Source organism: Taeniopygia guttata, chromosome 12 (genome assembly GCF_048771995.1).
Source record: "Taeniopygia guttata chromosome 12, bTaeGut7.mat, whole genome shotgun sequence".
Taxonomy (NCBI): domain Eukaryota; kingdom Metazoa; phylum Chordata; class Aves; order Passeriformes; family Estrildidae; genus Taeniopygia; species Taeniopygia guttata.
In genome coordinates this window covers 15,510,008-15,523,064 of record NC_133037.1, presented here as the reverse complement: position 1 = coordinate 15,523,064, position 13,057 = coordinate 15,510,008, and the positions used below count along the sequence as shown (strand labels likewise).

The 13,057-nt window shown below is 41.2% G+C and overlaps 1 protein-coding gene across 3 annotated transcripts in view; it reads left to right on the top strand.

Annotated features, from left to right (window-relative positions):
* Window positions 1-13,057, top strand: part of IPPK (inositol-pentakisphosphate 2-kinase) — a 30,860-nt gene that overhangs the window by 13,875 nt on the left and 3,928 nt on the right. For 2 of the 3 annotated variants that reach the window (XM_072934880.1, XM_002193047.7), the window contains exons 2-12: window positions 357-404; window positions 4,142-4,237; window positions 5,007-5,073; window positions 6,623-6,744; window positions 7,144-7,233; window positions 7,831-7,889; window positions 8,231-8,303; window positions 9,440-9,719; window positions 10,936-11,086; window positions 12,166-12,268; window positions 12,748-12,827. In XM_072934880.1, the coding sequence (XP_072790981.1) occupies window positions 357-404; window positions 4,142-4,237; window positions 5,007-5,073; window positions 6,623-6,744; window positions 7,144-7,233; window positions 7,831-7,889; window positions 8,231-8,303; window positions 9,440-9,719; window positions 10,936-11,086; window positions 12,166-12,268; window positions 12,748-12,827 (1,169 nt within the window). The other variant, XM_072934881.1, reaches the window with a different exon arrangement.

Sequence of the window (13,057 nt, the reverse complement as noted above, 5' to 3'; positions counted from 1 at the left end):
TTGGGGAGCTTTGGTGCACAAAAACCAGGGTGGGGGGGTTTGTGGTCCCATGTGAGCTTTCCCAGATTTTCAGAGCAGTGCTGTAAGCTAAGGGAGCATTTCCCTGGTGTACTTGGTGAGTGGAAATGCAGAGTGGCTGCCTTGTTAAACTGATGGCAGGGCTGGCAGCAGATATTGCTGTGTTTGATTTCAGCTGGCGTATTTGATTTCAAGTTGAGTGAAATAACCATCTAAAATGTGCTTTTCTTGTTTGTTTTTTTTCCCCCTTAATTTCTCAGAGAGGTACATTGGGGAATCAGTCAATTGTGGTGTTTATAAATGCGAATTAATCCCTATTTTTTCCTGTTTTCCTCCAGCGCTGTGTGGTGTTACGGTTTCTGAAGTCCCCCCCCAACCAGAATAAGGTAAGATTTAAACCTGTCCTGTTGTTGAATGCCCTTGGGTAAACTAATAGCCAGTGTGAGGAGAAACAAGAGACCTGTGAGAGAGCTGTGACTGGCAGGAGTAAGAACAAATGGATGTTTTGAAATGTGCCTGTGTTTCAGTGGGTTTGGCAACAGGAAGAAACCTGAGGTTGTCTTATGTAACTGGGATGATGTGAGTGCTGATACCAAGAGCTCTGTGTGGGGCAGGGTTGAGGCTGCTGTGTGTCAGAGGGCAGGGCTTTCAGCTGTGGCACAGTGTAAATGTTCCATATCCACCCACGGGGGCACAGGGATGCTGAGGAAGAAAGGAGTTTTCCTGGCTGCAGCCAGGTGGGACAGAACAGGAGCCACACAAAACTGGTGTCATGGTCAAGGTCTGCTGTTGACCATCTGTTCAGTAGCTAAAGAGCCATGGAATCTGAACAAACACATGAAATGTTCACAGAATACCCTTTGTCAGTGAGTGATTTAGTGTCCTAGCTGTTACAAAAAGAACCTGGCAGGACACAGTCTCCCAGTTTCTTCCATGGTACAATAAGGTTTTCCTGCTTGAGAAGGAACTGGAGCGAGTTACTTTAGATTTCTTTTAACAGGGATAAAATATCATCAAAAACTAAAGGTGGAGCATAAACACAGTGTTCCAGGGAAGAAAAATAAGAAAAGAGAGCACAAGGTTCAAATTCTTTCGTTTCTTCAACCTTGAGAGGAGGCTTTAGGGTGTGTTACCTGAGAGATATGGGGAATGGCTTGAGTTACAGCAGCCCCTGAAGCACGGCTTTGTGAGGCACAGTGGCACGTTGTTCTGATGGGAGAAATACAAAAAGCATTGGGGCTCTACTGACAACTGGTGTGTGGGCCTAATTTTAGGAAAAAAGAAACAAGGATGAATGTAAACTAAAAATCTAGAAAGGGCATTCTATCGCTTTAAATCAGGAAGATGAATGTGAAAAGCATTCAGTTTTACAAGGGACAAGTTGCTAAAGCAGAGGAAGGCAAAATTAGTGAACACAGCATATGAGTTATTTGATGGTTTTTCTGCTACTATTTAACTTGAAAAAAAGTCTGGTAAAACCAAAGTATGATTGAAGTAGATTTTTGAGCTGCTTTTATTGGCAGGATTTCAAAAATGTGTCTTGTACTTTGGTAGCAGCCCAAGATAATAATGTTTAGTGTTAACAAGAACAGTGATGAGTCCAGAGCACCACAAGAAAGGAAACAGTGCTTATCTCAATTTTTAGTATAGAAGAGGACTAGACCACAACTTTATGTAAAAAGTCAGTCTGTTGCAGTTCATTTAAGAAAACAGAACACTGAATGCCTGCCCCTTTTCCTTTTTAGTTTTTCAATTTTTAAATTTTAAGTTCAAAGAGATTGTTGCACAATAATTGTTTCTAAATAATTGACAAAGTTTGAGAGAGTCACAAAGGAAGGCAGGAAGCGACTTTTCAGTTACCCACCACAGCCCTGAGGCTGGGCATGCATATTCCAGTGTTGCATGCTGAGGAGAGCTGGCTCCAGTGTTTTGCATTTGCCATGCATTGGGAGTGTGTGGACTTCCTGATACACAAGTCCCTCTAAATAGAAGGTTTTGTAATTTGAATATATTTACTTATTCTGGTGATTGATTTTTTTGAAGGACCATTTTTTCTTGGAGCAGAACAGAATAAATATTTTATCATCAGATCAGTCAACAAATCCTGGAGAATCAGTTTTGGGATGAACTTGCACATAGCAAGAATGACAGGGAAAATGTTGTGGGTTTTTTTTTTTTTTCAGTAATCTGTATTGCTGACTTAAGCAAAAATTAGTTAGGTTCTGAAGTGTTCTGTGCCTTTGCATGATATCACAGGTCATCCAAGGTAAACAATGCTGAAGGAAGCAGTTCAAGCAAAATATTTTCTAGTAATACACACTCTGAAATTCAGATGTGAACAAATAGGTCTCAGTCTCTTCTGCTTGACTCCTTTAGGAAAGGTAAAGAAGTCTGGATGCTGTTTTGTACATTTAATTATGTGTTTAATTATGAATTTGGAATTAGATAATTCAGTAGTTGAACAAGGTGATATTATTGTGTATTGTTACCTTACTGTTATGATTGAAAAATACTCAATAATGTAACTGCAGAGCTTGCATTACTTGAATAGAAAGTAAAGTGTCAGCCTCATGGAGTGCTTTTAATTGCATATTGCTATTTTAGTGTATGATCTTCTTAATGAAAGAATTAAAAAAGGATCATTATAAACCCTATCTGAGTTTTCATGAGTGAGCTGGCAGTAATGATGGCTTCTTCAACAACTTTTCGTCTTAGTGGTTTTTGATGTTAAAAGGTGATGCTTAAGTAGCCTGTTGTTTTTTGTTTTATTTAGATATATCAAATATACTTGCTCTTAGAAGACGTTTTAAGCTTGATTTATAATTTTATGGTTGCATTGATCTTTTTAACTGGTGAGTCTTTCCATGTAGTAAAAGTGACAGCAGTAAATTTTAATGAAATGCTTATTTCTCAGTGTGAGAGCGTGTGTATATATGTTAACCCCAACCAAACCAAACACAAACCTGTGGGTGCTGTGTACATCAGCAAACCAGGTCAGAACCATCTGCAAATGGGAATTAGCTGAGATTTCTGATACTGATGGGATGGTGTAATGTTCCTTCTCACCATTCAGGATTTGTGTAAGTTAAAGAAGGGGCATTTGTCATTTGTGTAAGTAGGAGGGGCTGTTGTAGTTTGTGATTAGTGCTGGATGTGGTCTTTCCTCCTCTAGGCTATGTCAGTGTCTGGGTGTTGTTTTCTAGTATTTTATTTCCTCTTACTCTGCTCTGTTTATATATTTTTTTGTCCTGCTCTTGTTTTTCCTCTTTGATTTGCTAACATGTACCCAAGTGTTGTACTTTTTTTCCTCCACCTGATCTTATTGTAAGGTTTTAAGAAGGTTTTGTGTGTGTATGTTGCAAAAGGACAGGGTAGCTTTGAGGTTCTGTATTGTAACAATGAAGTACCTTGCAGAGAAGCAGGGTGTGCTGGAGTGCTGGGAATGGGATAATGTTGCTGTAAAGCTCCTTTGCTCCCTCCTCAACGAGTGAGAGTCTGTCCAGGTCTGACTGTGCAGTTGTCCCTGTCCTGCTTCCAGTAGTCATGGAGCTTCTAGCTTTTGGCATCTTGTCTCGTAGAAAGCCTTTCCTTATGAAGTTACAGAATATCACATTGCAGTAAGATTTGTCACTGGCTGGGGCAGGATTCAGGACAGATGGCAAGCTCTGTACCTGTTCATGCCAAGGTTTGGAATATGGCTCAGTCTGTGCAGCCGTTCTTCCCAATCCCCTTGATGTATTTTGTAACACTCCAAGACTCTTCTGCTCTGCAGCTGTTGGGCACCTCTTTGGTCTGCTGGAGTTCTCTGAGCTGTTTTAAGAATAATGGTCAGAGTAGGTCTTGATCAGTCTCTCTTGTTCCACTTCTGTCACTTTCTCTCTCCTTTGTCCCCTGAAACTGAAGAAGAATCAGCTTTTCTGACCATTTTCCTGTTTGTCCCAGCCCCTGAGATGGCAGTAGGGAAACAAAGTTAGCACATTTAATGTGTCTGTTTGACTTCAGCGTGCACTGACCTGACAAGCTCAGCGATTAAGTTACTTGTTAAATCACTGACCAGGATGGGTGTGTGTTCTGGAGTGTTATCATTATTTTGGGGTTCAGTTACTACATTTCTGTCTTCCAGACTCCAGAGGAAATACTACACCATCTGCAAAACATCGTAGACTTCGGAAAACATGTGATGAAGCAGTTCTTTGGGGAGAACTATGTTCACCATGGGGTAAATGATTTGTTTTTAAAATAAATGCCTTAGGCATTGTAAACACTGAAGTGTTTGGGGGAACACTGAGTGCTAGTGAAAGGAACTAACATGGTTTGCACACAGGAGGCATTTGGATGCAAACAGGGAGCCTGCTCTGTGCTGATGAGGTGATTGGATTGTACTCAGTGGTTTGGCTATTTCAAGCTACCGAAGAAAAGTGTGGTCATTTCTTTTCTCTGCCTAAGGCAAGAGGGGCATGTGTGTGAGAGAGATTTTTAGACTAACTGCAAAACAAGGGGAGAAACCTGGTTCATATAAATTGTTGAGGTTTCTGTGCAGTCAGAGGTCACCTTTCCCCTTGCTCTGTTCTTTAGGGTAGCCAGATCTTGTTCACTGAACATCAGATAAGAGAAAAAGTTACAGCTTCACCTGGAACTTGAATTATGCAGTTCTGCCTCAGAAGGGTGGGATGTGAGTTTTTTATTTGGGGTGTTTTTTATTTGTGGAAAGGACAAAGTGATGCAGGTTCCTTCACACACATTAAACTTGCACTGAAAATGCTCTTTGCATGCATTTATTTAAATTAGTCCTTGGTTTTTGTAGAGGAGCAGGTGTTGTATGTGATTGCATGTACAGGTGTTCACAGAGTGAATCAGAGGGAGAAACTGCTGACTGCATACTTCAGTGTACTTTGTGTAACCCACTGAACTTTGCTGTTCCATTTCAAGACTCCCAAACTGGGTATTAATTTTTGCATTAAAATGTTTTCTTTTTTGTTCCCCAATAGGAAATTATTCAACTGCCTTTAGACTTTGTAAGACAGCTGTGCTTGAAAATCCAGCCAGAAAGGCCAGGTAAGTGGCAGGGGTGGGATTAGGAAGAGGCTTCCTCAAGCTGTAAAGCATTTTGCTTTGTTCTAAAGTAAAAAAAGCATCACACTACAGAATATAAGGAAACTTTTTTAATATTTAGTCAATGATAAGTTGAAAATTTATTGTGGAAAAAACAAATTGTGTTCTGGAATTAAAAGTAGTATGTAATAGCTCTAAAATAGGCAAAACACCCTTGTGGTGTTTTACGTTCCCAAATGTTCCTAAAAGTAGCCAGAAACTCCTGCTTTAGCAAAACTTCTTGAAGATAAATTCAGTGTTACATCAAAGTACCGTGGTCAAGTGCTTTAATACCTTTGATCCAGGAAAAAAAAAAAAAAAGGAATTAATTTACATATAGTGATCACAGGAGACACTATTGTTGATTTCTCCTCCCCTGTTTGAGTACAAGTTCCACAGTGCCAGGAACCTGTGAGGAAAGTTAATAGTGTCTAATAAAAGTTTAAAAACCAATGATACTCTGGTGGAAGTGAATGATAGAATGTAGTTTTATTTTTCGAAGTTAAACTTTGTGTGTCCACAGCTGCTGGGGATTGCAGTGTGGTGGTGGGGAAGTGGCAGGTGCTTCACAACAGTGAATCTCAGGAATTTTTAGCAGGAATTTTTTTTTAAACCTCAAGGATTTTTTTTTTCAATGTTACTCTTCACATAAGCCTATGTAACACACAAAAGAGTTTCTCTAGTAGTTCAGTTTTCTGTGCCTTTCTGATTTGGCAAGTGGCTTTCAGCTGTGAAGGTGTGAAGGATGTACTTTTGCTTAAATTTAGAAAAAGAAAACAAATGTCAACATTTGGTTGGAGACAGAAGGCTTCTTGCTCATCCTGGTGAAGCAGTATGGCATGACAGGCTGGTGCCTGAGGCTTTGGTTTCTCAGATTTATTTTTTCTATTGCAATATATTTTTCAGAGTGGGCATTTTTCTTAGCAGTGGAAACTGTAACAGGAACGTGTGTTCTGTGTGTCAGTTTAGTATCAGGTGCTTGAAAATCTGGGGGTGTGTGCTCTTGTTAACTTTGAACTACAGTCTTACAGACCTTTCTGTGCCCCAAAGGATGCACGTGGAGAGAGGTTTTCAAAGGATTTTTATGTAGAATACCTCTTGAATTTATTATATTACTGCCAGTTTTCAGATTCTTTTGACTCATCTGAGGGATGGTAGGTCATGCACGGTAAGCAAAGAGGAGATCACATCTTTGAATAAAAACATGAATGAGTCACTTTATCTGTTGTTGGCCAGTCCATTTCCTTGCTGTTTCAGGCCTCACCTTTCTTGGGGTGAGCTGGGAGCTGGCCATTAACAGCAGCTCTTGGGACAGTTTTAAGGAAACTGAAACCAGGCATTGATAATGGGGAGGGCAACTTTGTGCAAATGCATAATTGTCTGAAGCTGAAAAACCGCGTGTCCTGTCCTTCCATGCTTGTTCCCACACCCCACCTGGTGAATGAGGCTGCTCCAGAGTGAGCCAACACCCAGAGCTAATCTCCCTGGTGTTGTTTGTCCCCTGCTGTCCCAGAGTGTCGCTGTGACAAGGACATGGACACGCTGAGCGGTTACGCAATGTGCCTTCCCAACCTGACGCGGCTGCAGCCCTTCCGCCTCGCCGAGCACCGGCCCATCCTCTGCATCGAGATCAAGGTGTGCAGGGGGCAGAGCCTCTGGCCAGAGGGGCTTCTTTGCCTTCTTGAACTACACTCTGGCCCCAGCAGATTTCAAGGACTGCAGCAGTGGGGGAAGGCAGAGCTCACTGCTTTCACTGTGACCCATAGGAGGAAACAGCCCCTCTCTCTCCCAATTCCCCATCTTTTGAAACTTGGGAAATTCCCAGGTGTTACTAGGCTTTTCTGTAGGCCACAGCAGTTTGGTGTGTTGTTTTTTTTTTAAATAATGGGGAGTAATTCAGCTTTTAAGTGCTGGATTTTTTTATAATTTTTAAAAATTTTCCTTTAACTGGAAATATTTGCGTATTGTATACTTTTATATTTCTATAGAGAGAGACATTTGTATTTATGATCTTATTTTGCTTGTTTGTTTTAGCCAAAGTGCGGCTTCATTCCTTTTTCCAGCCATGTTTCACAGGAGATAAAGCACAAGGTGTGTCGTTACTGTATGCATCAGCATCTAAAGGTAATAATTAATTCACCCTGCTTTCCTTTGGCTGTACTGTGCTCTCTTTGCTGTTCCAGGCTTGTTCCCCTGTTGAAACTTGCTCAAATTTCTGATATGACTAAAGCTGGTAGGAGGATACACAGCTGAGTTGCTGGGTGTGAATTTGTTTAGTGAGAGATGGAACAAGTTCTGTGGGAAGCTGGAAGCAAACAAATACAATAGCAGCCTTTGGGGACTATGAATGCTGTGATTGGGTCAACTCTGATGTGGAACTTCCTTCCCAGATCAGCTCACCAAGTGCATTCTGTGACTTAGAACAAACAGCACGTAACAGGCACGGAGTTCATAGACTCATGCCTGCTGTGACTCTGGGATGGTGGGACTGTGACTCCCTGGGATTTAATGTGACTTTTCTCCCTTATGAATGTAGTTTGAGTGACTTGAATTAAAAATGACTGGGAAACACCCACAGTGGTCATGAGTTTTATGTTCCAAGCTGTTTAAACGTGCTGACCTCTGAAGGCAGGATGTCAGTGCCACACAGCTGACTGTTAAAATGGTAGAGCAGCTGTTCCAGGTCGAGAGGGTAACAGCAGTGCTCTGGGCTTTCCACAGGTAGCCAATGGAAAATGGAAGCGACCAAGTAAATACTGCCCGTTGGATCTCTTCTCAGGGTAAGGATTCTGTGGTTTTGCCCCTCTCCCCCCAAATCTGCATTACAGATTTCTTGCTTGGATTACTTTGCCTTTCACTGAGGTATTATGGTTGATCAATGCTGGCTTGTCTGGACCTTTACAGTGATTATATCTGGTGTTATTTCCCCCTTTACACCTATCTTGGCAATCAGAGCTGCCTTTTGCAGTATAACATTGCACCCAAGAGCTGTTCAGTGTACTCAGATCTGAAGTTCACTTTGTCTGTACCATGACCTCAGTGTGAGTAATGTGCTCAGTGCATGTGCCAGGTGTGAACATCCAAAGGCTGTATGAAACATTCTTGGCTTTGTTTTCCCTAGAAATAAACAAAGAATGCACTTTGCTTTGAAGAGCTTATTACAGGAGGCACAGAACAACTTGAAAATATTTAAGGTAAACAGTAAAATCTCTGCTTGCTTTTTTTGCCTTGGATTTTAAACAATTTGACTTGAGCGTCTAAACAGTAGAGATCTTCCTTCAAACCTGCCTAACCAGACTATAACTGTTGGAGCCTGTCAAGAGGAAATGGGGAAGTTTGTAGATTTCAGATGAGGACAGAGAAATAATAATTACCCAGAATTAACAGACTCAGAATATCCTGAGTTAGAAGGACCCATGGGGATTGTCCAAGTCTAAATTCTGGCTCTGCACAGGCACCCCAACAATCGCACCCTGTGGCTGAGCATTTTCCAAATGCTTCAGAAGCTCCGGCAGCCTTGGGGCTGTGACCATTCCCTGGGAAATGAATTAGTGGGAAAGAATCACTGAGGAACAATTGATAGAAAAGGACTCTTAAGGTGAACAAAGTTTTAAAACTTTATGTACTGCTTCAGGAAGAAGAAAATGGAGAACTTGGCATATTGCTGCAAATACTGTTTTAGATTCCTGCTAGAGCACTGATGCAGGCCCAGGGCACAGCAGGTGCCACTGGGGAAGAAAAAAGTGGCATTCCATGACACTCATGTAGGAAAATATGAAGCAGTAACTGATGATTTGTGGAGATTTTAAGATTAATTCTAGGAAAAAAGATTCTTTCAATTTATTTCCAATATTAAATAAACTATTTGAATTACTTAAACTTCTATGAGCTGCCCTCTTTTTGTACTAGTAGGTAGCTATCACATCTTTTCTGTCCGCTTTCACAGCCTTCCCATTGTCAGTCTGGGCTGGTAAAAAAGGTGTTTCACATGGTGCTTTTTCACTTCTGACATTCAGAAAGAAGTGATAGGAAAATGTGCCAAGTATCATTCACCTGTATTGTTCTGATTCCTTACAGGCCATTAAGTTGGGAAAGTAGCTCTTAATTTAAAAAGTGGTTTTGGTTTTCATTCAGAGGTTGTTACCTGCAGGTTCTGATTAGACTTAGGAGGACAAATCTTTAAGAGATTGGGAATGTGTGTGTCTGTATGCAGAGATTGTTAAGGTAATAACACTTTTCTATGCTTAAAATATTAGATCTGATGCTCTGAATAGCTCAGTATGAATAACTTCCTGATGTGCCTAAAGACTTCTTTTTCTCCTTGTTGCAGAATGGGGAACTAATTTATGGCTGTAAGGATGACCAGGACTGTGTCTCTGACTGGAATGAACTTGCTCGTCACCTAAAACCTTTCTTTTTCCCTTCCAACGGGCTGGTCAGCGGCCCGCACTGCACAAGGACAATTGTTAAGGAATTAATCCACGTGATCACCATGGCGCTACTGAGTAGCACCGACACCTGCAGGGCAGGCGACATGAAGACAGTTCCCATTTCACAAGGGAGAAGCTACTGTGAAGCAAGTGCTTTTAATAAGGAGCTAGTAAGAAATGGTAAGGGATATAATTTCGTAAAAACTGTCCATAATTGACCATTCATGGAATCCCAGAGTGGTGTGGGTTGGAAGGGGGTGTTACAGGCCACCCGGTCCAGCCAACTGCCATGGGCAGGAACACCTTCCACCAGAGCAGGTTTCTCAGAGCCTTGTCCGGTGTAGCAATTCAGATTTTTGTCTCTTGGTCATAAAAACTCATATGAGAATGGAAACAGGGGAATTCTGGTGGCATTTAAAAAAAGAGTTCTGAGCTGCGTAGCTGTCAGATTATTATTATTAATATAATGTGATGTTGTAGTGAGCACTTACAGCACTGTATCTAATAAGTAAATTAAAATAAATTCAGGAGGTGGTACAGGAAAAATGGAAGAAAATAGCAGTTTGAGCTGATAACAATCATAGATATTCCAAATGAGTGGAGAATTTTTATGTTGCATGTGATGAAGTTGGGCCGCTTTGGTTGGTTTATTTCAACACCTGTACTTTGCCTTTCTCTCCTTCTCCTGTCAACCTTCACCAGGGCACAGCTCATGTTCTTTTCTTCAGCTGCTCTTCTCCTAGTGAAGAGAGGTCTGAATACTGGAGGGAAAAGGAATGGGAAGTGAGAGTGGGAAAACTGTAAATTATGCTAATTTCTCGGTGCATAAGTTCTGTAAAGCTCTAATTATTCAAGATGCTGTCAGTTATCCTAATTACACAAATAACACATTTCTTGCTTTGCTTTTGAGGAAGACTTTTTTCACTACTTTTTTCAATGGTTTGTTGTAGTGCTGGAGGAAGAGCTGTCTTAGAGAAGTTATATCAAATACAATTCTTGATACTGTATATAAAAGACCCCAGAGCTGAAATGCTAAATTACTGTCAGCAGTTGATACTGTTCAAAGTGAATTTGTGGTGGCTTCAAACAAATGAGACATTTCTCCAGTGGACTCAAAATAAGTAGATTGCAGTGGACATGGATGTGTTTTGGTGGTTTTTTTAGGTAGTTTGTAGAATTGAATACCAGGTGTTTTATCCTGCAGTCCAAGATAAACTGTTTAAATGTGCAGGTCAGTACCTGCACCTTGCACTTTTGTTTGGAAACTGAAGTGTTTTGAGGTTTCTCCTGACCTGTGACTGGACTAAAAGTATTTGGACTTTTAAACAAGCACATGTAATGGCAAATTGAAGCTAAGACTTGTGTCTGCCTTATTTTAAAATGCATTTTCTTCTAGGTAAACATAAGTTGGAAAGCTCTGGTTTACCGAGGGGTTGTCTCCTTTATAAAACCCTTCAGGCTCAGATGCTTGACATGCTGGATATTGAAGGACTCTATCCTTTGTACAGTAGAGTTGAACAGTACTTGGATGAATTTCCTGAAGAGAGGTAAGACTTGCTGGCTTTTCTTTCCAGTCCTGAGTAACCAGGACTGCAGACAGGATTGGCTCTGTGTAGACACTCTGTGGCACTGCACGTTCTGAATTTCTAACTGAACTTCCAGCTGATGTTGGTCACTTTGGCCTGAATTTTAAAGTAATGATTTTGGAACGTTCACAACAGGCTAAGAGGAGAATGCTCTCTTAGTACTGGGGGTTGTGTATTTGCAGAAAGGTACAGTGAAAGGGGTGGTTTCTCCAGTCCCCAGTACCTGCAGAGCTGGGAATGTCTGCAGGGGTAATAAGGTTCTGCAATGATGAATGCAAGCTGCTGTGGTTTTTTCCCTCAAATAAGGGTTATTAGTGTAATAATAATTGCTCCAAGCAGCCTCCACTGGGGTGCTGTTCCTCTCCTGTGCTCACACGAGGGCACTCTGGCTTCGCTCAGGAGTTGCTGCTGCTTGTGCAGAGCACTGGAAAATGTGTTCTTTGATCTGTGGGGGGTTTGTGTGGGACAAACTCCCCTGCGAGGGTTCAGTTTCTCAGCAGGGGCTCAGTTCTTCAAAGAGGGAAAGAAGGAGCTCAGGACACCCCCCATTAGCACATGGTGTTGGAGCAGGGCCCTGTCAGATATGCCTTTGGCCCAAGTTTATACTTTTTATGTACAAAAGAATATAATATACATATAAAAATAGATATCAACATACTATTATATATTTCCTATATATGTATTTTCAGCAAGGCTTCTGGAGGTCCTGCAGACTGCTACAAATTGTGAAACTTACCCATTTTTTTTTTGCAAAAACCCCATAATTTTGCAGTGATACAGAGATTGCAGTGGATTAAGAATGATTCATGTTCATAAAACCCCACACAACCCAGATCCTAAGCAGCAGCAAATCTTGAGTGATTTGAGAGTAGCAGGGACTGTTGTGATGTTGGCTGGCAGCGGGTTAATACCTGGATATGTTTATCAGTGTTATTGTTGGGTTGTTCTTATCTGAGTGTCTGGGCTGCTGAGGAAAGAGCACACTGAAAACCAGCACATCATTTTGGCTGTCTGTAAATCTTCTTTTAACATTTATTTAGAAGTACATTACAGATAGATGGACCTTACAATGAAGTGTTTTATGAGAAGCTGCTGGACCTTTCCCTGGAAGATGATGGGACAGTGGCATTTGCGTTAACGAAGGTACTTCCCAACTTGTTGAGGCTGTTTGGTCTGTCAGTGTTAATTAACCTGTCTCACTGAAAGGGCTGCATAATGGATGGAGGCAGCACTGCTGGCTTTTCCGGGTCTGTGCAGTTAAAGTTCCTCATTGTGTCGGGGTGCATCTTTATACCAGAAGCAGTTAAAAACAAACTTGTAGCACCAGTTCCTGAGAGAAAAATAAAACTGTTTATTTCCTTTCTAGACTGAGGAAGCACTTGCAGGAACTGATGCTGTTTGGCCTTTAGGAATATGATCTGTAGGAAATAAAAATTACTCTTATACAGGATGCTGCAAAAGCACCTGCTCCTGCCAACCTTCTGTTCCAGAGAGAATTTCCAGCTCTTAAACTGCCAACATACCAATACAGGGGGTGCAGTGCTGGTTTTTTAAGGAACGGGATGCTTTACTCAGGTAAACACCTCTCTAAGAGAAAACCTGTGTTATTTTCTGTTGTACAGGTGCAGCAGTACAGAATAGCAATGACTGCTAAAGACTGCTCCATCATGATTGCCCTATCCCCCTGCCTGCAAGATGAATGGTAAGAGCTGCCTGCACTGGCTTTGGAATGGCTCCAGTTGTTTAGAAATTGGGATGTTTGTACTGTTCAGGCAATTCAGTCACTTAAAAAAAGTGTGGGATGTGTGTTGGGGGGTGGTGTATCCAAATTTTTGGCTGTGAGCATTTTAGTATAGTTCTGATTGAAGACATTTATAATCAATACCTCTTTCTAAAGAGTTTTAAATTGATCAAAATGATCAAGCTTTTATG